This window comes from Doryrhamphus excisus, chromosome 16 (assembly GCF_030265055.1).
Source record: "Doryrhamphus excisus isolate RoL2022-K1 chromosome 16, RoL_Dexc_1.0, whole genome shotgun sequence".
Classification (NCBI taxonomy): domain Eukaryota; kingdom Metazoa; phylum Chordata; class Actinopteri; order Syngnathiformes; family Syngnathidae; genus Doryrhamphus; species Doryrhamphus excisus.
Window position 1 is genome coordinate 12,486,311 of NC_080481.1, and position 24,541 is coordinate 12,510,851.

At 40.9% G+C, this 24,541-nt stretch overlaps 3 protein-coding genes across 12 annotated transcripts; 2 read left to right on the forward strand and 1 right to left on the reverse strand.

Annotated features, from left to right (window-relative positions):
- Positions 1-125: 125 nt before the first annotated feature.
- On the forward strand, positions 126-6,756 carry LOC131104779 (protein tyrosine phosphatase domain-containing protein 1-like). 5 transcript variants are annotated; one of them, XM_058052295.1, is made up of 10 exons: positions 126-1,093; positions 1,203-1,315; positions 2,213-2,298; positions 2,567-2,732; positions 2,803-2,883; positions 2,952-3,070; positions 3,575-3,712; positions 3,794-4,806; positions 6,011-6,193; positions 6,269-6,756. In XM_058052295.1, the coding sequence occupies exons 3-10, from the start codon at positions 2,253-2,255 to the stop codon at positions 6,581-6,583; spliced, it is 2,061 nt and encodes a 686-aa protein (XP_057908278.1). In that variant the 5' UTR covers positions 126-1,093; positions 1,203-1,315; positions 2,213-2,252; the 3' UTR covers positions 6,584-6,756. The 5 variants fall into 5 exon arrangements, with proteins under 5 accessions (XP_057908278.1, XP_057908277.1, XP_057908276.1 ...); XM_058052296.1 differs by having other exon boundaries at positions 127-1,315; positions 6,269-6,379; positions 6,458-6,756; XM_058052294.1 differs by having other exon boundaries at positions 126-1,315; positions 2,202-2,298.
- Positions 3,081-9,997, reverse strand: fbxw12 (F-box and WD repeat domain containing 12). Of its 6 annotated transcripts, XR_009119826.1 has the most exons (12): positions 9,847-9,997; positions 9,741-9,778; positions 9,502-9,668; positions 9,311-9,435; positions 8,965-9,171; positions 8,723-8,887; positions 8,431-8,641; positions 7,160-7,341; positions 6,944-7,074; positions 6,777-6,877; positions 6,499-6,596; positions 3,081-4,760 (listed from the first exon to the last, which is right to left on the reverse strand). XR_009119826.1 is itself a non-coding variant. In XM_058052300.1 (11 exons), exons 1-10 carry the CDS (start codon positions 9,937-9,939, stop codon positions 6,778-6,780), a joined length of 1,419 nt encoding a protein of 472 aa, XP_057908283.1. In that variant the 5' UTR covers positions 9,940-9,997; the 3' UTR covers positions 3,081-4,760; position 6,777. The 6 variants fall into 6 exon arrangements, 4 of the variants coding, with proteins under 4 accessions (XP_057908283.1, XP_057908282.1, XP_057908284.1 ...); XR_009119825.1 differs by having other exon boundaries at positions 6,499-6,877; XM_058052300.1 differs by lacking the exon at positions 6,499-6,596.
- Positions 9,998-10,855: 858 nt separating this feature from the next.
- On the forward strand, positions 10,856-19,699 carry LOC131104782 (protein Wnt-7a). The gene is made up of 4 exons (XM_058052304.1): positions 10,856-11,203; positions 11,379-11,605; positions 15,671-15,942; positions 18,446-19,699. The coding sequence occupies exons 1-4, from the start codon at positions 11,133-11,135 to the stop codon at positions 18,926-18,928; spliced, it is 1,053 nt and encodes a 350-aa protein (XP_057908287.1). The 5' UTR covers positions 10,856-11,132; the 3' UTR covers positions 18,929-19,699.
- The last annotated feature ends 4,842 nt before the right edge of the window (positions 19,700-24,541 follow it).

A 24,541-nucleotide genomic window follows, 5' to 3' on the forward strand; every position in this document is an offset into this window, starting at 1 on the left:
TGAAATTCGGAGTGGCTTCAATGAAACAGCTGAACCGGCTCTTTCTGACGCTCCACGTTACCAGCTGGTCCGCCCCCTAGAACTGCAGCAGTGCATAATGGGAGACATAGTACTACAGTGTATAAAATAGGCAGCTGATTCATTGCAAAGAACTCATATCCCATGACGCTTTTCGCGTGTGCTTATGTGGAACCCGGAAACGTCTGTTGGCGCCGGTTGTCAAGCAACTGACAACTAACGGCTCTCTCTGCCATATGCCTGCCTGCTGCCATCTGTTGGAAGATATTATGAAATAGATCACTAGTTATGTACGCCATGTTTATACTTTATACGGATAAGATTTATACGACACTATATATGCTTTGCGTTACTATATTGTTGTTCTATACTTTATTATACTACAGCATACTTCTACATGTTGAGAATTTGAATATATTGGAATTTTTTTTTATTTGGGAAGCTTCCTGCGGCTGGCGGGTGACCATGCCTCTCACCCCAAGTCAGCTGGGTTAGGAGGGAGGACAAGTGGCAAAGAAAAAGAATGGATAATGGGCCGCTTTTTTCCTTTTCAATGGGTTTATTGGCTTTTTTCCAAATCCTGTACACTTCTTCACACTTACCTAAACCCTAACCAGCTTTACTAAGATATACTTGGTAAGCCACTCAGAATGTATCCACTTGCTGTGTCACCAAGTTGCAGCTATTTGTAGAACATGACAATATCAGAACTCTCACAAATATTTATATGGAAAAATGGACATGGAATGTGTTTATAAATGAAGCAATTTACTTTTAGAAAAATAAATTAGAATATATTAGTAGATGATTGCAGATCCAAGCACGGCAGCAGAAGGCAACGCTGACATGACCATGCATGACTTTAGTTGAGGAGTGGGTACTCTTTTATACAGTGCACTAATAAGATTAGTTGTCTTAATCCAAGAGAAGACAGGAATAGTCCAACGCTTCCCCCCTCTGCCTCTGAATTAAATGTAAAACCTGAGTAAAGATTTTTTATTTTTTTTTACACCGCACGCATCTGTGCTACTTTTAAAAACGATCTTCATTCCTGCACTGGCGCCATCATAACAAGGTAGACATCTTTGACAGACCACAATATCCTGGTGAACAGCCCCACCCTAACACAGAGATAATCTGAGGCAAATCAAATCAAGCAAGGCCAAAGGATTGACTTTCTACAGAGCTGAAGACGGAGAGACAACAGCAGAGCTCTGCAGGTTGATGTCACTTATGTAGGCAGCTACGGTGCATGTGTGCTTTGAGATGGCGCTCACCTGAGAGTAACGTACGACAGGTAAATCTCCCTTTTGTTAAATAATGTTGCATTTGTCTGTAATTTTTGTTAGTGATTTTTACATTGTTGACTTGGAATTCTGGGTCCCATGGAACAAAAAAAAAATATTGGGCCCTCTCTTGCTGTTGTCACTCCATATGACACCTCTGCTTAAGTGTATGTACATGTATGTGTACACTCTAAAAAGTAATTCAGAGTATCTGTTGACACCACTTGATTTAATACATAAATGCAATGTAAAAAATGTAATTAATTGATTTAGATAAACTTTCTTATTTTTTAAGTTATGTTCAAATAATAATGTTGGCTATTACATGAATTTAATTTAGAATGTCATATACACTCAAATTTTATTGTTGGTAAGCTTAGAACAAAATTCAAGTTGCCATGACTTAATAAAATTAGCTTGGTAACATAATACACACACACATATATAGCATATATATTAAGTTACTGCTACTTAAAAAGCTGTGTGCATTGTTATTATAATTAAGTAGACGACAAATTAAACTACTTTGAATAAAATGATTAAGTCAGTAGACTTAACATATTTCTTTGAGTTACCAACTTAAAAACTTAAAAACAATTATTCAGTAACCATTACTTAAAATAAGCTTTGAGTGTCGTGTTGTTCATATTTGGTGTCTATGTATTCTATCTATTTATTCTCCACATTATTATTATTATTATTATTTATTATTACTTATCTTCTTTTGTGTCTGTTATTATATGGGAGCCAGGCAACGACATTTCGTTGGCAATTGCACAAAAGCTAATTTGTGCAATGCAATATTGTTTGTTGGTTCAAAGCAATTTCAAATTAAGTTGTCGTAACTAAACTGTTGCGTTGATTTTTTTTGTTGAGGCTAAACATTTATTTTTTGAGTGTATGTCCAGGCTCTGCTATGACTGTGGATGACCAAAAGTGGAGGTTCCTATGGCACTCCATGAAAAGTCAAGTGGTGGTGCTCTGATGGAATTCAGTAAGTTATTCTAATAGCCAGGGGGGAAGTTTGCATGGCGCATAAAGGTTTTATTACAATACGTTTTAAATATGCTGTCGGGGTAACTATTTTTGCTGATGACAGACATGGAATGCCAGACAAGGATTAGTTACTGCTAATGATCTTAATCACATATAGTAGGTGTTTTAGATAAAAACAACTTCAATTTAATGTTCCATCAATGAGTTTGTAATGGTTGATGTTGTAAATGCTTCAGTTTGTTTAATGTTACTCCTTTCATCTGCAGTCAGAGCTCCCCGGGCAAATTACACTATAATTGGAGAGGCGATACGCTACGTCATACCACCACAAATGCAATGTTCTATTGGTTGTGGAGGTCAAAGCTGCAAGTATGACAACCCAAATTACTGGCGTGAGGACCAGCAGGCTATTAAAGGCCTCTACTCATCATGGTAACACTTCTATATATCACTGTCGAGTCTTTTTAGGTCACCGTTATTACTGCTTTTTAATATCTTTTAGGGTGACAGATCATCTCCTTGCTATGTCCAGACCCTCAACTGAGATCATTGAAAAATATAACATTATTGAGCAATTCAGAAGGTACACAATATAGCACTCGGTTACGATGTATTAGTATGAGCTAACGGCATGTCTGTGCTTATTTCAAGGAACGGTATTAAAACCGTGATCAACCTACAGATACCCGGTGAGCATGCCAGCTGCGGAAACCCTCTCGAACCGGAGAGTGGGTTCTCTTACAATCCAGAGGCCTTCATGAAAAATAACAGTAAGCACTATACTACTACTTCAAATATATTTATAAGTTATTGGTTCATATAATGCACTCAGAACTCTGTTGTTTCTTTTCTTCATGCTGGAACAAGCTCTGTTTATAATGATGCATTCAAACCATACTGGTAATTTTGAGAGTTAGGGAATAGAATTCTGAATGAACAAATCATTGGTTAAAAAAACAGCCTCATTGCTAATAGTTCGAATGTGACATGGGCCAGCACTACTGATTCTGAAGGCCCAGGGTAGATTACATTAACATGGCAATATGTAGAAGCTGAAATCTCATTGGACAACAAAAATCTTTACAAGTACTGAAGTCTGTTGGGAATAAATCAATATAATTTCATGGAAGAAATACTAGAATTTAAGGTGTAAATATACTGTTGGTCAGTGCTTCTAAGATAAGATAAGATAAGATATTCATCCCTCAGTGGGGAAATTTGCAATGGTATTTAGGTTAGCTTATAGTGATATTCACATGTATGCTTTTTCTCAGTTTATTTCTACAACTTTGGCTGGAGTGACTACGGAGTAGCCAACCTTACTACCGTGCTGGACATATTAAAGGTCATGGCCTTTTCACTACAGGAGGGAAAAGTATCTGTCCACTGCCATGCCGGTCTTGGAAGAACAGGTAGACTTCCACCAGGAATGTTCCAAGACAGTTTGACCTAGCGCCTCGTCTCACAGTGAAACTTGTCTCCTTTCCCCATAGGTGTCCTTTTGGCATGTTTCTTGGCCTACACCACCAGGATGACAGCCAACCAGGCTATCTTATATGTCAGGGCTAAACGCCCTGGTTCCATCCAGACAAGGTGTCAGCTGAGCTGTGTGCGGGAATTCGTCCAGTTCCTCTGCCCTTTGAGATGTGTGTTTTCCCGTGCTGCGCCTCGATGCGAACCCATCACGTTGACCGAGTATCTGAACCGCCAGAGACACATCCTGCATGGCCATGAGCGTAAAGAACTGAAGCACCTACCAAAGATAGTCCAACTTGTGTCGCGGCTGCTATTGGACATTGCAGAGAACCGACAAGTGATTGAAGAGGACATTTTGGAGGCACCGGATATCCATGATATTGAAATGACAATGAGCATCATTGAAAAGCTTGGACCTGACTTTTGCGCTAAGGAGCCTCGATTACCAGGTTCCCCGACCTTACCGAGACATTTTAATGAGCCACCCATCTTCTACCATCGTAAAAGTCTTAGTTACAGTGAGTCTGATTTAAAACGTCTGGGCTCACAGCTTAACCTCCTCAGGGAACCGTTGGGCTCACTCTCACAGGGAAACGTAGCCAGGTCCATTTCCTCTTCAGACAACGCTCTACCTGCAGCCAATTGCCAGAGCTGGAGTTGTAACGCATCTGAAATATCTTACACCTCCAGCGGATCACTATGGCAAGTCAAGAATGTTGAAAAGGATGGATCCATTCTGTTGAAGAAAATGAAGAAAAAACCCATCCAACGCTGTGAGTCCATGCGAAACAATGGACTCCTACAACAAGGTAGCATGCTGTCCAGGCTAAAGGCAGAGCAGAGGGAAGCGTTAAAAGAAAATGAGAGGAACTCCCTGTGTCAAGAGGAGGAGCAGTCAGAGGTGCCCTTCATCACCCTGCAGTCCGAGTTGTGTTTGGACGCACGGAGGCTGCTGGTGGCACAGGCCCTGGCGGTAGATCTTTTCTTGGATGGGGAGGAAGAGCACAGGAACAAAGTGTTAGCATGGCAGGTAACTGATCCAGTGTGTAGTTCTTTGTCCAGCTATTACAATCACATGCTTTGAATGGCATCTTATATTTAATGTTAGGCCAACATGGCGTCTGTTGTCCTCTGTGGAGCCCTTTAAGAGCAGGGGTCTCAAACTCAATTTACTTGGGGGCCACTGGAGCTCGGGTCTGGGTGAGACTGGGCCACATCAGGTTTAAAAAAAAAAAACGCATTTATTAAAAACAATTTTTTTTTAAAAACTTCGATTTGGTTCCAATTTTCTACAAGAAAAGCTCTGATAAAACATTCCACTGTTCTCAAATATCTTACTTTTTATTTTTCTACACAAAATAAGATAAAAAATAAATAAACAAATCAAGAATAAAGAAAATCAATCAATCAGTAATAAATAAATAAATATAATAATAATAATAAAACGGCAAATAATAAAAACTTAAGAAACCACATATAGTTGGTGGGTAGACAAATTATTTTTTTCACATTAAAATTAACAAAGCATTATTAGAGCCCTGTAGACATGACAAAACACGACTATAGTCACATTTATACTTTTTTTATTTACAACATATTGCGCAACTGCAGGGTCTTGAGACACATGCTAACTCGCAAACTAGAGAGCTAGCGACCTAAACGGTAGCCTTCAAGTTATTTCCTTTAAACTTAAATAGCCAAAAACTTACCACTTCCACACGGATAGGGAGGATAACTATTAACAGTTATTTAACCTTTAACATGAACATTAATCAAACATAATAATTTTTTCTGGGTACATGATACCATACAGCATCCATATCAAACATTTAACTTTCATATCAAGGCGGGGGCCTCAAACTAGTGTCCTGCGGGCCGCGTGTTTGAGACCTCTGCTTTAGAGGGACACAGAGGGGGCGCCACAGCAGATGGAGGCACCGTTATAGCGTTGCTCTCACAACCAGGCTAAAGGCTAGAACCTCCATCTGTTCCATCGATCATCTTTCATTATCATTAGTGGTACCTCTACATTTTATCATTTAAAATGCATTTAATACCATTACCCAATGTCCTACTGGGCCTCTTTCGAGGGCGATAAAAGTGGCACCGCAGCAGATGGAAGCACCATTATCATTAAAATGCATTTACGTGCATGAGTCATAATTATAGCATCGAGCTTCCTTGAAGAAAGATGCTGGTTATTAAATCTAATATCTACATGAATGTGTTTGCAGGCAGAGCTGAATCAAGGTGGTGCATGGGAGAGGCTGTGCATGGAGCGGGATCCCTTCATCCTCACAGGTCTGATGTGGGCATGGTTAGAGCAGCTTAAGGAGCCAGTCATCTGCCTCCAGGATGTTAAAAACCTGAAGCCTGAAAACAGCGATGCTCAAACTGTCCTGGATGCACTTGGCCAGGTGAGACCTTGCTAGTCATTCTCACCTTCCAGGATAACCCTAGACTATATTTTCCTTCTCTCTCTCTCTCTCTAGGCACCTAAAGAAACATTAAAGTGCATACTGGACTGTATGGCGCATTTACTGACAGTACCAGAGGAGGTTGAAGATGCCTTTCTGAATCGTACCATCAAAGCTTTTACTTGGGTAAGAAGACATTCAAATTGCTCAATTCCAGTCCCAAACCTTGTCAACAGTATACACACGATGGTCACCTTTCAACAGATGGAAAACAATGAAGAACAACTGTACGAGTCCATGACTACCGTCTTAAGATGTGTCCTTGAGGACATGAGATGTGTTGCCACCAAATCAGAAGAGCCAACAGAGTCTTCTTCCTCTTTAGTGTAAATACCGCAGATCACTGTGGAGACACCAAGTGCCTTTTGATGAAGATATTTATTATGCAATTGCTGATGTTGTGAGATGAATACAAATATTGAGGTACACCAAAGAAGAACAGTCTTTTTATGTAATGTTCTGCCTTAATAACCAAGGAACCTCATAATAAAAGCACGCATGATGTATACAGTGAATGCAACACCTCATGATGTGAACGTATAAGCTTTTAAAACGTCTTTGCCATCCTTCCCTTGAACTGAACCAACAATGCTTGAGTAGTCACAGGAGACGTGGCTGAACCCTCTAAAAACACAGAACCATAAGGTTAAATCCAATATTCATACACTGATATTTCATATTGAAACACACCTGGACATAGAGTGAGAACCTCCTAATAAGTGGTATCGACTATCCAAGGTCAACCCCTGATCTCTGTCATGTCTCCATGTCAGCACACGTAAGGAGAGGTCCTGGGACGCCGTTACCACACGAAAGCTATCCTGTAAATCAACACCACTAATCACTTTCACATACATGCTAACTGTTGTTTTATTATGATATATATACACTTTTTTTTTTTTTTACCACGCATATAGAAGTAATTGGCATGATGTGCTCTTCAAAGCTGGCAAGCAAGATGCCTTTCAGAGAGTACACCCACAGATGATGGTCAGCTGCCATAACAATGCAGTTGCTGTCTTTTGCCTCAAGAAGAATGTCGGAGGAGGTGATATTCAGTGGCAAGGGGAAGGACTCCACCTGCTGGACTAGAGTCAAACTTCAGTTTTTTTTTTAGGTTTAAATTTTGCCTTTTGGCAAAACGATTTTCATACTAAAAAATGAAAAAAATGCAAGAGCTACATTGATGTTTTGTACACCAAATGCTCTATGTAGATATGTTATATATATTTCAAGAAATTGACATTTATTCCTATAATACCGTAACTAAATTCCCACAATTTTTATTTCATATTTCAACTATATGAAATTATATATCTGCACGGCGGTCAAGTGGTTAGCGCGCAGACCTCACAGCTAGGATACCCGAGTTCAATCCCACCTTCAGACATCTCTGTGTTGAGTTTGCATGTTCTCCCCGTGCATGTGTGGGTTTTTTCCGGGTACTCCGGTTTCCTCCCACATTCCAAAAACATGCTAGGTTAATTGGCGACTCCAAATTGTCCATAGGTATGAATGTGAGTGTGAATGGTTGTTTGTCTATATGTACCCTGTGATTGGCTGGCGACCAGTCCAGGGTGTACCCCACCTCTCGTCCGAAGATAGCTGGGATAGGCTCCAATACCCCCGCGACCCTCGTTAGGATAAGCGGTAGAAAATGAATGAATGAATTTCAACTATATGCTACTGAAATATTGATAATAAATGTAGATTTATTGTCATTAGAATATGATGGTTTCTCTTAGCATTTTGAGTTTATCCATTTCTGATGTTGTTATTCTTCCAGTAATAATGACTCTATTCTCATAACTTCTTCCACTACAATTACAACTTCATGCGTTTTGATTGTTTCACATAATATTCCTTTAATATTCCAACTTTATGCTACTAAAATGACTGCATTTTTCATCGTAATATGACAACATTATTCTCAGAAAATTATGTCAAATTTTATCTGTTCTATTTTCACTTAATTGCTTTAAAATTACTGCAGATTTTTTGCTGTTTTTAAGTTTTCTTGTGAAATTATATTTTTTAGAAAGTGCTGTATGTCATGGGTCAGCCAAATGTCTCCCAGATCGCATTGCGCATTGTTGAAGTCAATCTTGTCATTTTAGATACTCACTACAGTGGAGATCTGACGTAGGTATCTACATTTGTAAAATGTCCTTACTCACCTTGGATCTGGGACTTGTACTTTGACTTTTTAACGCTGACATCGAAGACAGTGAGGGCTTTGTTGACGGTCCGCTCTTTGCGGTGGACCGTGGCCAGTCTGGCAGACTGTGTGGGGATGAAAACAGCAGCATGGCATCCCGTGACCGGTACTAACTGACACAGGGGATCTTCGTCCTCACTTGGAGAGGTCAAACTCTCAGTGTAAATCACCTGGCAACAAAAGCACCCAACAAAAAAAAACCCTGAATACACAGAAAGTTATATTGCAATTAGTCCAAAAAAACGACATACCTTTGGACTTAAATCAACCATGTCCTTGGATCCAGCCGCGATCCATTTCTTGTCAGGTGACACCAGGACTATGTTGACCTTAAAACTGTCACATACCACTATACTAGATTTTTTTGTCAGAGCCAATCCAGCTAGTGTACACAACGACCCCTGATTTGTCCCAACCTAGATAGAAATATTTGTAATGATACAAGCTAATATCATCAGTGCTTGTTTAAACAAAGAAATGTAAAGATACCTACTGATAGAAACCAATCATTCTCCTTATTGTACTGCACTAACGTACAGTGCGTGAATGCAGAAGAATAGGACGCCACCTCCTGCCCAGTTTGACCTTGCCAGACCTTGATGAGACCGGTGCAGTCTGCTGTGATGACAAAATCACTCCGCTCATCACGTATGATGCTTGATAAAGGTGACTGTTTGCCACTGCACCACAGTAGTTCACCCTGAGAGGAAATAGACCCAAATTAGCTGAACTGGTTTGTTTATGTTGAACTTATACGTGCAATGGATGTTAATAGAAAATAAATAAAATGAACGATAAATATATATTGTATGTAGAAATACTGGTGGGTGTTCACTGACATTTTGGATGTTCCACGCTCGGACTGTACCATCAGTAGAAGCACTGCAGACAGTGGTGGATGTGCTCCACAGATCAGGATTAACAGGTGAGTTCCCCTTCAGGTAAACCAAGCCCACGACGCCCCCTAGTGGAAGACATGAATCAAGACTGAACTCGGTTCTATACGCTTAAAAAGCAGACAAATTCAGACCTGTGTGGCCTCGAAGACTTTTGCAGGTATATCCCCCAGTTCGACCTTCCTTCATTTTCGTCTCCAAATGGGACCGTCGAAGGAAGTATGTCTTCCAAGAGTGATTGACGAGTGGGCTAGCCAACACAGCCTGGCTGCAAAACCCCCATCGTTGTAGGCACATCTTCCTGGTAAGAAGAAAAGATAAACTTCGTTTTTTTTTTAGTTTCTTGAAATCTAAGAACATTTAAGAAACCTACCTCCATAACCACTGAGCCTCGGCAGCATGGTGCCAGTGCTGGAAAACAGAACAAACTTCATGTTGTGCTGTCAAAGCTACTTCCGCCTTTTGGAGACTCCTATTACCTTGCACACACCGGAAACGCTGATAAGATCTTCCTCCTGGAGAAAGGTAAAAATATGAATGAGACAGTCGCTTATAAGGCTCTGTGGGTTCATGCTGACGTTGTAATGTCACCTCTCGTAACTCAAAAGCGTCATAAAGTGTCAAGATTACGCAACACGCAGGAAGAATGCAGGAGAGTCACCTGCATATCATTCATCCTACCGCTAGGTGTCGCCATAATAAAGACAAACCGACCCAGAAGTGTGTAACCGGTGTGTAATCGTGTAGCACAGTCGCAATAATGCATTGACAAAGATAAAATACGTTAGAAATAATAATAATAATAATAATAAATAGAAATAGTGAAATTAGCTGTGGATTAAATCGTAGTAATAGTAATACAAAATATATTGAATTGAAACATTTTGCAGCAATCAATGTTGTGTAGTTCAATTGAAGATTTGATGTCTTATTATATGAAAATCAACCGTCGACAAGCCCAGAAGATGCATCATGGCCGAGATAACTACTAACTACTGTAAATACAGTAGTTATCCATCTGCATTGTGTATTATTGTTTTTCAATTCCAAGATCCAAACATAATTTATGTCAGTGGTGACAAAGAGAGAGTAGCATTCCAATTCCAAACTGAATGTAATGATAAATAATCATATTTCGTAATGCTATAGTGCTGTTTTTGTTGTGATCCCCCAAACATGTCTGCTTTATTTTCCCGCCACATATATAACCTATTCTGTGCTCTATTTGACTGTTCTAGGTTGTCATTTTTTGTATATTTAAACACCCCTGCCTTTTATATAGATTGTCCATTTTGCAATATGAAGTTCGGAAGTTTTGAAATGTGTCGTTATAAAGGCCCCGGAACATGAATCCAACACCTGAATGCAAAGTTTCTAAAGAGAGGGAGAGACAAGATTCTTTCCGTGGGGCCCCAAGTCTCCCGTGGCCACGCCCCACGGAGATGAGCGCGATATAAAGCAGAGAACCTGCGGGTGGTACAAGAACTGTGAGAAGCGGACCATCGCACCTTCTGAGAGTTACCTGCGTGGTGACGTCATCCTCGCAATGACAACAGGGTCCGGCGACCAGGGGGCCACCTAAAAGGAATTTGGCTCGACCTGGCAATTTATAAAGAAGTGGGGAGGGAAGGTTTTTTTTTTTTTGAATGTTTTTCTTGCTTGTGGAGTTTCCTTTGGAGTTACCTGAGCTGTGATCGATCGGGGAAATAAGCGTATTGAGTTCTTCCTCAGCTGCAACTACTGGTTGCATGACAGTGAGGCCGAGATGAGTCGGAGAACACGACGTTGGATTTTAAGAGTTTTACTTTGTTTGGGGATTGTTTACTTGAAAATTGGGTGAGTTGCGCTTACTTGGATTATTTAAGTGACACAACTCATAATTCCAAGTAACTTGCCAAAACAAAACGCTATGCTTTATTGTTTCAATAAGTGAATATGGCAATCAAATTGCACCTGACCTACATTTCATCAAGATAAAACTAATAAGTCCGTTTTTTTTTCTTCTCCACAGTGGCTTCTCCTCGGTGGTGGCCCTTGGAGCGAGTATTATCTGTAACAAAATCCCCGGTTTGGCCCCCAGACAGCGGACTATTTGCCAGAGTCGCCCGGATGCCATTATCGTCATCGGAGAGGGCGCGCAAATGGGCATCAACGAGTGTCAGTTCCAGTTCAAAAACGGGCGCTGGAACTGCTCGGCCCTGGGCGAGAGGACCGTCTTCGGAAAAGAGTTGAAAGTGGGTATGTTGCTATCTGTTCATGTTTGTTAACAATTGGAAAACAGAGTCAGTTAGCTGGGTGCGTAATTGTGTGTGCCCTGTGCGTAAAAGTGCATTCCATATCCAAGAAAACAAATACTATTTTACAATTAAAATATAGTTGCGCACCTGCCGTTTACTGAATCATATTTCTTTGTTCTTATTTTGAAATAGAACTTCAAATTTTTTTTTTAAACTTTAGAATACTTGCTTTGGTTGGACATGAAATACATTTTAAACCGTGTGAGACCCTTTTCTATAAAAGGTATCTGGAGCCAACACTGTAACAAAGCTCCTGTGAATAGTCGCAGCCTTTCTTTTCATCCCAGGCTGAGTCTCATGAGACACATTTTCACTGGTCTTCATTATCCTGTCTGCTGATGGGTGCTTCAGCTTCCACTGTAAGGACCCTAGATCTTACCACGGGTATAAGTTACAGTGTAACGAGTCGGACATGAACGTGTCCTACACAGATTGGATCACTGTTTTTTTTTTTTTTTTTAGTATGGTGTCTAATAAGGTGTTTTTGCATTTTTGTTCATTTCAGGGTAACCCCCTCTTCCAATCCTATTCAGTGCAAACAAAACCTCCTAAACCCCTTTTTACACAATGCTTAGTATAGCTCGCACCAGCTGTTTGACGCCATTTCTCCCACCGCAAATGCAAAGAAAGGCTGATCCCGGTCATGCTGTCAGGCATTTGACAAGTTGAGTTTTTTTTTGGCACATCAGGATTTTTGGTGTGCACCATGCAGGTCCACGGCTTGGACAACCATAGTAAATAGATTGGTTTCACCGATCAGATTAGCCCAGAAGCCAAGTGGTTGCAAATGGTTGCCATTGTTGATGCCTCAACCCGAGTAGGGGGGGTTTGCTCTTTTAAGCAACGAGGGAATGCCAAGTTTATGGGTAAGTGCATGGGTAGCTTGAGGAGAGGCTGAGAGCATAAATATCAGTTCACCCATCAGTCATTACACTCTTATGAAGGGTTCATATCTGGAGGGCTTGTGCACAAAAAAAAAATTGTAGGGTAGAAAAAAAAAGAACCACACTGCACTCAGATGTGACTGAGTGCACCGACACACCTTGTTTTTTTGGCCTGGAGCCCGTTTAGTCTGTGAAAACGTCTACATAGTTTATGCCTCGATATGAGTTTTTGTTTTTTTTTTCTTTCTTTCAAAGTTAGAAATACAGCACACAGTGTGTTGATGAACTGGGTGGCGCAAGGAAGAATAAAGTGATGCTGTCAACAAACAGCAACAAGAGGAGTTTATTTACACACGGATATGATGGATATAATCATCTGTTTCCTGTTTGCGCCATAATGAAAGGGGTCAAAATATATACGGCTGTGATGTTTTACACAGCTCCTTTCTTTGCAGTATTTCATATTTCACCCCGGAGCTATTTGTCACACTCCGTTTAAGAGTCCTGTCAGATTAACCTTTAGTTAATTGTCAATATTTCCGCATGTGTAAATGATTTGTTCACCGGACTCAATGGAGATAACAGCCAGGATGGAGATGCTCGTGTCTTATACGTTTGCACAGAGTGTGTCACTTCCAAGTGGATCAATAGCTTGTTCCCTTTTTTGACAGCCCTCTTATTCATGCTGCTTTGTTGACTAAACTACCAGCAGCCATTTTGGTTCACAGACGGGACAGTTTCCGGGGTCAGGTTTCAAAACACTTGGAGTCGTTTAGTAATTTGTCACTGAAACGATGATACATATCAGAGTTGTTTATAAAAGTGACTTCTACAACTTCTGAACATGTGTTTGTCTTTTGAATAAATTTCTGCTTGTGGAAAAGGTGGCACGGCGGTCGAGTGGTTAGCGTGCAGGCCTCACAGCTAGGAGACCAGGGTTCAATTCCACCCTCGGCCATCTCTCTGTATAGAGTTTGCATGTTCTCCCCGTGCATGCGTGGGTTTTCTCCGGGTACTCCGGTTTCCTCCCACATTCCAAAAACATGCTAGGTTAATTGGCGACTCCAAATTGTCCATAGGTATGAATGTGAGTGTGAATGGTTGTTTGTCTATATGTGTCCTGTGATTGGCTGGCGACCAGTCCAGGGTGTACCCCGCCTCTCGCCCAAAGACAGCTGGGATAGGCTCCAGCACCCCCGCGCGACCCTTGTGAGAAAAAGCGGTAGAAAATGAATGAATTAATGAATTATGGGAAATGTATGCACACAAGAAATTCTCTCTATATATATTTTTATAGGAGCTGAACCTATCGATGCAGCATGTGTGGTCGCACAGCTAGCTACCGAGCTAGTCCAACGCCTAACCTCTGATTTTTGGACTCTAAATGTAACTTTTTCAAAACAGTGGCATTTTGTCTTTAAAGGTTAGTTTGGAGCTCGTTTTTGCCCCATTCATAAGGTACGAGTACGTACTTTGGGTATGGGATAATTTACATTTTTAAAGTGTTGCTTAAGAATCATTATAATAATAACAAAGGCCCCAAAAAACTGAGAAAATTTGCTTTTTCTGCAGAGAAGCAAAATCAAGCAGATATATTTTTTTTGTTTTAGTGACACCTCAAAGTTATGAAAGAACAAAAGCAACATGTCCGTAAATGTTCTGGTTGCATTCCTAAAATTTTAAGAAAGGGCCTATGTGCTCTTCTTCTTCTTCTTCTTTCTCTTTGGGCTTTTTCCCTTCAGGGGTCGCCACAGCAAATCAATCTCCTCCATCCAACCCTGTCTTCTCACACCAACTACCCTCATGTCCTCCTTCACTACATCCATAAACCTCCTCTTTGGTCTTCCTCTAAACGCAGCATCCTTCTACCAATATATTCACTATCTCTCCTCTGTCCGAACCACCTCGGTCTGGCCTCTATGACTTTATCTCCAAGGTCTCTAAGTCTATGTGCCCATAGAATAAAAAAAGTTAGTCTGAAGCCCTGCAGTGGTACCTTGGTTTTCATGATTAATCCATTCCAAAGTGTCTATCTAAAACCGACTCATGGGAAAATTGAGGGTTTTTCTAAGTAAATCTAATTGATCTGTTCCACACACCCAAAAATGCTAACACAAAACACTTTTAATATCAAACAGCTCCGTTTTCCCCCAAGCTCACTTTTTGTGTGGGACTTCTTACTGTTTCAGATGCTCCAAAATGATCTGCAAACATTCCATGATGAGAGAAAAAACAGAGCTTGAACACAGCATCACTACAGCGCCCAGGGCTTGTTACTATTGCTGCGGCATTTGAGAAGCGCGTTCTGTGATTTCAGCATGAAAATGATGGTGGTGCTGGCAGACCATTCCTTTACCATCATTGAATTACTGGATTTCCTCAGCTAGTAAACCACTTGGGGTCATGGTCATGCTAATTTGCTAATATTTATAGTTTATAGTTCTGTTAATGCCAGTGATGTCATATTGGTTAAGGACAAATCTAACTGTTCCGGTGTGCAGATCTATAAGTATGATATCAAAAGTTTGTCACACTGCGGATTAGTGGTTAGCATGTAGGCCACATAGTCAGGAGATCTGGAAGATCTGGATTTGATTCTCTGTTGGACCTTTCTGTGGGGAGTTTGCATGTTCTTCTCTTGCTCGCAGGAGTTTTCTCCAGGTACTCTGGCTTCCTCTACACATTGCAAAAATATATTTCTCACCTTCATCCTCATTCTTCTTCGATTGCTGACACTTGCATCTTTGTTTGGTCCCATGGTGGGTTATTTTGCAGTTACGATCGATAAAAAAAGATGTGTGTAACTGCGTTAGAGCTACACGGTGATGAGGATGTCTTAGCTGGGGGGGGTCAATGACTTCCATGTGGGAGTTGAGAGCTTGCTCAAAGGCACATTACGAACACAGAGTGGACAAGATTGAGTCACCAATGTGTGGAATTCTTTGCTTGGGTGTTCGAGTCCATGGACTGATAAGCAAATGGAGTAGTTTTTACAGGAAGTAAGACATGATGTGTTGTCGGGTGTGCCATCCAAGATGGAGGAGTAAACAAGCCATCCACATTCAACGTGCCAATGGGGTCAATGCTCAAACGCTGATCGATTTCATTCTTTTCTTTTCAAGGAAGTAAAGAAGCGGCCTTTACATACGCCATCATTGCGGCCGGGGTGGCCCACGCCATCACCGCTGCCTGCACGCAGGGTAACCTGAGCGACTGCAGCTGCGACAAAGAGAAGCAAGGTTTCTACAGCAGGGACCAAGGCTGGAAATGGGGAGGCTGCTCGGCGGACATCAGCTACGGACTCAGCTTCTCCAAAGTATTTATCGACGCCCGGGAGGTTAAACAGAACGCCAGGACGCTCATGAACCTCCATAATAACGAGGTGGGACGCAAGGTAGGTTGCATCCATCCTCAAAGTCACTGCTCTTATTTGCGGGGGCCTGATAACCCGCGGTGACCTGGCAGCTTCTAGGACCAGGCTGTTGCCAAAGATCTGCTTAGGTTGAACAAGCAGCAGGATAAAGGTGGCTTTTAGGGAAAGAGCAGGAAGGATTGATTACAACCCAGATGAGAGAACACATTGGCATTGGCCAAAAAAGGCAGTCTGTGTTGTGCTGCACCAATGGGACATTATCCAGTTACTTTTGTGCTAAATGTTCCTGTAATATCATAAGTTGGTTATGTTCCTTTTTGTGCAAAACGGGGCTACAGTGATGACTGGAAATCAATGCACTCTTTCAGTTCACTTTCAATGATTGAATGTAATCCAATCCAATTCATTGTTATTCACAGACATGAGAAAAATAACAATATACTTTCATTTCCTGCAAGAAACAACCCAAATTTGCAACATAGAACACCCCAAGACAGACAACAATTGTGCGACGGGATACAAAGAGCACAAACATACCGTTCTCCTGCTCTTTTCAGCAGGCCAACGCAATGGTGACAATGAGACTCCATTCGGTCTAAGAGGTTAAAGACCAAGTGGAGTGACGTGCCAAACAGCCGAAGCGGACTTGGTGAAGAATAAAAGAGCTCTGCTTTTTTTTTTTTTTTTGCCAAGTTAACTCATATCCCCTCTACCTCTCGCCCGGTGCCAAAAAAGCCTGATTCACACAACCAACACGTCCATCGCTTCAACGTCTGAAAGGCCTCACAATCGCCCGGAGCGGATCATTTTCTATGTGCGCGTCCAAATTGGCTTTTCTGGACAGCAAATTTGTCTTCCAAGAAACTTTGAGCAGTTGTTTTTTTTGTCCTTTTTGCTAATAAAGGAGCTCTCTGTTTTGATAGCAACCCCTCCCCCACTTTATTTATGCTAATCAAACGCAGTCACAATGAGCTGGAGCTCCCCTTGGTCCAATCATCCGCACAAAGGCTGTCACAAGTGTTGGTCACACAGCAACTGATGGATTAGGGGCCGTTGAAGCCAACAGCTTCATGAAGTGATTTGGGTTTTTTTCATGGCACAAAATGGCATCCCAGAGATATGCCCATATGAACACTAAACTCCAAACATTTACATGAGAAAACTCCAGAGTTCACACTATTTGGGAGGAAAATTCCTGTTCCTGCCATTGGTGCTGCTTCATTGTGTCATCATGTCGGGCTTTAGCAGTAATCCCAGTCACTCTACGCCTCCGACGTCTCAGTCTTGACATTTGTGTGTTGTGTGTGTTGACTACACACACACACACACACACACAGGGGCTGACATCTGATACGTTATTTTGGCTTCTGTGTGTACGCTATCATGCAGCAACGTGATGACACTTGTCACGCCGTTATTCATTAAATTGCACCCTAATTCTGTTTGAAATGTATTATCATGAACCACAATGGAGACGCCTCTCCGCTTTAATTACATTTAGGTTCCCCGGAATTTTATTTGTGTCCTTTAGAATGTTTAGAAGGTCAGCATCACCAAGAACATGAATAAGGAAAAAACGTCTCGGACAATCATGTGGAGTTGATGTATTTATAGATTTCACAAGGGCATGCTTATTCACTTTTATTTAAGTTTTTGTTGAGAATAAAAAAAAACAACTTCAGCTCAATTTTCCACTCCTGCACGGCGTCCTGTTTCAGTTCTTTTGTTAACAAATAAACAAAAAAGGGTCAAAGATGAAGAAATAAAGGATAAGTTTGAGTGTCTAAAAAAAAAAAAAAAAATGAAATGTATTACAGTAAACCTCGGAAATATATATATATATATCGGAAATTCGCTCACAACGGACAGATAAAAAAGAACCGATTTTTCTGTAATGCATTTCCAATAAAAATTCATTGCATATATCGGATTTTTTATAACGGATTTCGCCTATTTCGGACAAAATCTCCAGTCCCGTTCCAATGCATTTCCATTAAATTTCCCTCGCATATATCGGATGGCCGCATTGTGGCGCTCCGATTCGCCGAATCGTGACAGGCCGCTATACGACGTCATTTGCAGCGTTTGCAGCGTTGCCTGCGCGTCCAGGTACATTGGAAACATAGTCAAGGAAGTGCCTTTTTATAACGGATAAAATCCGATCTACGCATACACCGGATATAAATCCGATATATGCGTAAAACGGACATTTTCCGGTATACGCATACGTATAACAGATTCCGCTTATATCGGACAAAACCAGTGGGAACAATTGAATCCGATATACAGTAAACCTCGGATATATCGGATTCAATTGTTCCCACTGGTTTTGTCCGATATAAGCGAAATCCGTTATAAAAAATCCGATATATGCAATGAATTTTTATTGGAAATGCATTACAGAAAAATCGGTTCTTTTTTATCTGTCCGTTGTGAGCGAATTTCCGATATATCCGAGTCCGATATATCCGAGGTTTACTGTATCAGCGAAAAAGCCGCTAAGCTGTTTTTTTTATGTTTCCAGGTCCTTGAGAAGAACATGCGACTGGAATGCAAATGTCATGGAGTGTCGGGCTCCTGCACCACAAAAACCTGCTGGACTACACTTCCCAAGTTCCGCGAGCTGGGTTACATTCTCAAGGAGAAATATTCCCAGGCGCTGCACGTGGAACCGGTGAAAGCCAGCCGCAACAAGCGGCCTAAATTCCTAAAGATCAAGAAGCCATACTCCTACCGGAAGCCCATGGATACAGACTTGGTGTACATAGACAAGTCGCCAAACTACTGCGAGGCGGACGCTGTGACGGGCAGCCTGGGGACGCAAGGGCGGGTGTGCAACAAGACTATGATGCAGCACATCAGCGGCTGCGACTTGATGTGCTGCGGCCGCGGTTACAACACACACCAGTACTCTCGAGTGTGGCAGTGCAACTGCAAGTTTTTGTGGTGCTGCTACGTGAAGTGCAACACGTGCAGCGAAAGGACAGAGGTGTACACGTGCAAATGAGAATATTTATTGGACGGTGCCGGTGTGTGAATGCGTGTGTGGTTTTTTTTCGTCATAGTCACGGACAAACTGGATCCATGCTGCACAAGGAGCTACTACTGAGACGTACGTCGGATATGTCGGAAGACTTGAAGCTACATGGAATACGGGATGGCTGTGCCGTTCACATTGCTGTCTGTCACATAGGGAATGACTCAGCCATGTGGAATATTTAACATACTGTGTTTTAGAGAATGGAGATCATTAATATTAATTTATTTGATAAGAACTACTGATTTTGTTTGTTATGGGTCAAAAAAAAATAACTAAATGTTGGGAGGGCTTAGTTTATCAAAGGGATCAGAAACTGTTAACACGGTGGATTTATTCACTCCGCCTGCTGTTTAACTGGTGTCGGCTCCTCATATTAACTTGTGACCCGCTTATGTCTTCCCTTTTTTTTTGTTGCTGCTAGTCCCGAGAATTCCCATTTGTTTAGGTCCAAGCTTCCAAAACACTGGCACATTTTCCATTTTTTGGTAAATATTGGTTCATAGAGTATATTTTGTAAGAGCCTATTTTTGTATGGATGTCTTATTTATATCTGTTGCATAATATTCAATGTTAAGGTCTGACAAGTGTCTGTAAAAAAAAAAAAAAAAAAGGCTGATATGTTAGATGCCCCCCCCTCTGCTGTCAAGTCACTGCCATGGTTGTGTAGTGTGAGTAATAGAAGCTGTTCTATGTCTGTTGTTTACTGCATTTCATGACTACTACTGATGGAATACAGGAACAGAGTAACACAAACTATGCATTATTTCCTTTGTGTTTCCGCTGACATCCTTAAAGCACTAATATGTGTCTTAAATATCATATTGAAGGTACAGTGGCTTCAAATAATAAGTTGTCATACTTAAGTGATGTTGCTGGACCAGCCAGGACCAGCATACAGTGTTAAGTAGAGATGCTCGATATTGGCTTTCTTACCAATATCTAATATTGCCCGACACTTCATTCAATATCATGTATGTATTTATTTATTTTTTTTGCCTAAATTAAGCATTTTCAAGCATAAAAACATCAAAATGAACAAAAATACACATACAAGACATTCAGAAGACGCATTCAAATACATGTTTTTGATGTGTAGTATTCTACACTGGTCACTAGGTGTCAGTACTGTTACTGAAACATATTGCGACAGCCACAAAAATATCTAACAAACTCAACTTTGAACCCCCAACGTCAATTCCTGTCCTCCCTGCACTTAGCAACATATATGATTACAAGTCTTATGAAATCATAAATGGCTATTTTTATTTTATTATCTGTATTATATTGGGTAATTTGAGTGCAAAAGTGACGATAAGGGTGTCATTTTATATCTAATAATGTTACAAAGCACATTTAGAAGGTTGTAAATAGATTTTCTATACTCTAAGAAAATTTGAAAAAAATTTTGGAACCAATTTTAAAGCAGTCATAAATGAGGGATTACCGAAAACACTTTTGGAAAATAAGACAAATACTGCGATATGCAGTAGCAAACACTACATGTGACTAGAAGTAGGTTACAATTATCCATCCATTTTCTAACGCTTATCCTCACGAGGGTCGTCGGGCGAGAGGCGGGGTACACCCTGGACTGGTCGCCAGCCAATCACAGGGCACATACAGACAAACAACCATTCACACTCACATTCATACCTATGGACAATTTGGAGTCGGTAATTAACCTAGCATGTTTTTGGAATGTGGGAGGAAAGTGGAGTACCTGGAGAAAACCAACGCGTACACGGGGAGAACACAGAGATTCCCGAGGGTGGAATCGAACCTGTGTCTCCTAGCTGTATGGCCTTCACGCTATCCATCCAATTTCACTCCTGAATGATCGATATGGGGATGTTGTGCATAGTTGGACTTTAGTTTAGGCTTTCCTTAGTTTTTTTGTCGTGTCCTCATATTTTGTTTTTCTGTTTCCTGTTGCAGCGGCACGTCGGTCGAGTGGTTAGTGCTCAGACCTCACAGCTAGGAGACCAGGGTTCATTTCCACCCTCGGCCATCTCTGTGTGGAGTTTGCATGTTCTCCCCGTGCATGCGTGGGTTTTCTCCGGGTACTCCGGTTTCCTCCCACATTCCAAAAACATGCTAGGTTAATTGGCGACTCCAAATTGTCCATAGGTATGAATGTGAGTGTGAATGGTTGTTTGTCTATATGTGCCCTGTGGTTGGCTGGCGACCAGTCCAGGGTGTACCCCGCTTCTCGCCCGAAGACAGCTTGTGAGGCGACCCTCGTGAGGAAAAAGCGATAGAAAATGAATGAATGTTTCCTGTTGCCATGATGTGCAGCCATTTTGAGGTGTGCGGCGGTTTGTGTTTCGTAGTAGTCAGCGCTAACAGACATTGCATTTTGATGCCAATTTCTGCCATCCCTATTGTTAACACTTGTCTCAGTGCCGATGTTACTCACATCAATTCTTTACTGTTGCTTTATTTAGAGCAGCACTGATACATAAATGACATAAAAACCCTAACTACTCATTAAATTGTGATCAATTGATCATTAGTCATTAGTCGAACTTTCAGATGATGACATAGGTTAATTATTAATAGCAGTTGGCAGATTTCAGCATGGTGATAAATCATTGTATCCTGCTTGTGTCCAATGCATACAATGGTGACAGAAGTACAAGAGATGTTCTGTGAGAGGGGGAACGTTATTAAGGCTTTAATTGAGGGCCCTCTCGCAGACTGGGAAGTGGTTGAAGGTGTCGAAGGAGAAAGAAGCGTTCTCTAATAGCAGGGTACCGGCGTAATTGATGAGACGAGTTGGGCTGACTGTGACGATGATGGCTTGCTCAGTCGTGGGAGTGGGAGCTGTCAGGTGATAGATGACTCGCACATCTGCTTCATTCACTTCTGGGCCGCTCGTTGCTACAACAACGTGAATGTTGCTCAGAAAATGCGGGGCAGTCTCCAAGAGAGGCCGAACGACGTGTCAGGGAAATGTTAACGATGCCGAAGCTCTCAGTCGTTACAGATTCCACTCTCATCGGCATGGGAGTGGAGCAAAGGGGCTCATGGTGGTGACGGAAAAAAACTCCTGGTCTTCTTTGGGGACTCTTTAGGTTTAGATTTTCACCTATGCTCCATTTCGCTGTAATTTCCTCAGGTTAATTAACAGTATTGTAGCCATATCATGTGTCTTTGTCAGGGATAATCTGCCCAGGAGGAAGAAGAAAAAAAAATCCAGTCATGGGAACAATAAGGAAGGCTTGTCACTTCTGACAAAAGCTTTTCATGATATTGACACAAAAGGTTCATGGAAGACTATAGGCAGCCGCTCAGAAAGCTCAGGCTAAACCCAAACAATTTTTGGTGCATCATATTACCTCATGGTTTGCGTTTCAAATTTTGCAGCTTCATTCAATCCTGGTTTTTGGTTGACTATGGCCTATTATTTGTCAAAAATATACATATTTAACATTTTCAAGCATAAAAGCATATGTGAGTCTATGTCATATCTTATTAATGTTTTTTCTGTGTGCTATAATTGGGTAATATAGTAAAGCAAAAGTAACTATGGAGGTGTTATTTTATGTCTAGAGGGCTTTAATACTATTATTATTTGTGTATTTTGAACGTTGTAAACAGAAAAAAAAATAATTCTGATTCCAAGAGCATAATTTACAAGAATAAAGTTGTAAATTGATGAGAAAAAAGTTGGAACTTTCACATAAGTGCCCCCATAAGGCAATAATGGAATAAATTAAAATAGGCCGTTTTGACAGAAAGCACAAAATACAGCTGGAATAGGTGCAGATTCTGGAAGATCTCGAACGCTTCCTATGTGGGTTATCGTGTGTAGCTGCTCTATAGGAGTCCACAACTCAATACAAATGAGCATCATAGGTCCCCTTTAATATTTATAACCAACATGTTTTCTTGTCAATAGGAATATGCAATATAGAGATGATCTAACTAAATAAATAAAACAATTTTTAATCAAAATACAACAATTTGCTGTTCATTTTTAAAACACAACCCTATAAAATAATTTTTATGTTATGGTTTCTGGTTTCCTTGCTTCCTCGTGCTGTGTTAGCACCTATGCTAGGTGCTTTCAAATATCCGATATTAAACTGGTAACTGGAAAAAAAATAGTATGTATTAAAGGGGGCCCTTTTTTATTGAGTTGTGGAGTCCTATAGAGCAGCTAAACACAATAACCTGCACAGAAAGCTTTCTAGATCTTCAAGAATCTGCACCTATTCCAACAGTATTTCTAAAACAGTGTGTTTTAATCTATTCCACCCACAGCCCGTCTCACTCCACTGTGATTGGTCACACTCCCAAGCGCTCTCGAAGACTTCCGGACTACTGCCGAACCCCACTTTCTAATTTTGTCGGATTTGATAATAAATGAATAAACCCTTTGGAGAGCTACTTGACAAGTGGTTAGGAGCTACTGGAAGCTCATGGAGATCCTTGCCTTATTGTGTATGAACTCAGAGTGGTAACGTAGGTCCGTCTTTATTGAGTGCAGACAATTTTTCCGTAAATTTGGTCATTAAATGTTTAAAAACTCGGGTAGATCCACCTATTATTGAGGAAAAGGCATTGGTGAGCTTGTAATTTGCATGCATGCAAGTAAGCCATGCCCTGTATGCCCCTGTATACACAGAATAAATACAATTAGGACACTGATAAATTAAATTGTTCCTTACAGCTTGCCCTTCTGACTCTTCAACATGACCAAGTAAGATTGGAAAAACATCAAGCTTCTCCCATGTTTACAAATATTTTGCTCTTACTGCTCAGGAATCGTAAACTCCAACCAGTTCTGTCTGATGCTTGCCTCTTTAGGCAAGTTCTAACGTGAAGTAATATTTCCCTGGAAGCCATTAGAGTTAGCTCTGTGCTAACACTGTAAAATCTTTGACAAATACAGGAAGTCCTTTAAAAAAAACCTCTCTGAAACGGAGCATTCAGAGCAATCCCAAACTTCTTTCAGGGCTCACTTCCAAATGTGCAAAACTGCAAAATCTGAAAGTTTGGCATCAGAATACAACATTAGGTCAGAAAAGTGGAAAAAGTATAATAGATCATTTTTAAAAAAAGTCACACTTAATATCTAAAAATAAAAAAAAATTACCTTGCTTATCTGGAATGTGGTTGCAACTTCAAATTCTTCTAACCCTAAATAATGTTAATTCACACCGTCAAACCTTCATCCAGGTTAAACAAAAACAAACACATCGCCCGCCAATGATCCACCTGTTGTGTTTTCCAGCTGCACAAAAAAAAAAAAAACACCACACAAGCCACATAAAGGCTCCAGCGGCTTAACCCCCCACAAAATACCACCTTCTTTGATGTCAGACGTTCTGCGCGATCACTGAGATGCTAATTATACCGTGAACACTGTTTTTCCACCAACAGGACCGCGTCCATGCCAAGGTGCTCTTGGGTGTTAATATGTTGCTGTGAGGTTTGCATGCATTCTCCTTTGGTGTTTTTGTTTGTCAAAACACACTAAATCATCACACAAAGTTGTTGGAAGTGGTCTGCTCGGTTTGGCTGTGAGCTTCCACTTGGTTTGTTAAGCTATAAAAAAAAAAAAAACAGCAAAGT

Excerpts from the sequence above, each read along its gene's own strand:
- LOC131104779 (XM_058052294.1), top strand. The coding sequence starts at position 2,253 with ATGGCACTCCATGAAAAGTCAAGTGGTGGTGCTCTGATGGAATTCA. Across the intron at positions 2,884-2,951 it reads ATTATTGAGCAATTCAGAAG|GAACGGTATTAAAACCGTGA; the intron begins GTACACAATATA and ends GCTTATTTCAAG. Across the intron at positions 6,194-6,268 it reads TCCTGGATGCACTTGGCCAG|GCACCTAAAGAAACATTAAA; the intron begins GTGAGACCTTGC and ends CTCTCTCTCTAG.
- fbxw12 (XM_058052300.1), bottom strand. The coding sequence starts at position 9,939 with ATGAACCCACAGAGCCTTATAAGCGACTGTCTCATTCATATTTTTACC. Across the intron at positions 9,172-9,310 it reads GAGCGTGGAACATCCAAAAT|GGTGAACTACTGTGGTGCAG; the intron begins GTCAGTGAACAC and ends ATTTCCTCTCAG. Across the intron at positions 7,342-8,430 it reads GTACAAGTCCCAGATCCAAG|TCCAGCAGGTGGAGTCCTTC; the intron begins GTGAGTAAGGAC and ends GTTTGACTCTAG.
- LOC131104782 (XM_058052304.1), top strand. The coding sequence starts at position 11,133 with ATGAGTCGGAGAACACGACGTTGGATTTTAAGAGTTTTACTTTGTTTG. Across the intron at positions 11,204-11,378 it reads ATTGTTTACTTGAAAATTGG|TGGCTTCTCCTCGGTGGTGG; the intron begins GTGAGTTGCGCT and ends TCTTCTCCACAG. Across the intron at positions 15,943-18,445 it reads ATAACGAGGTGGGACGCAAG|GTCCTTGAGAAGAACATGCG; the intron begins GTAGGTTGCATC and ends TTATGTTTCCAG.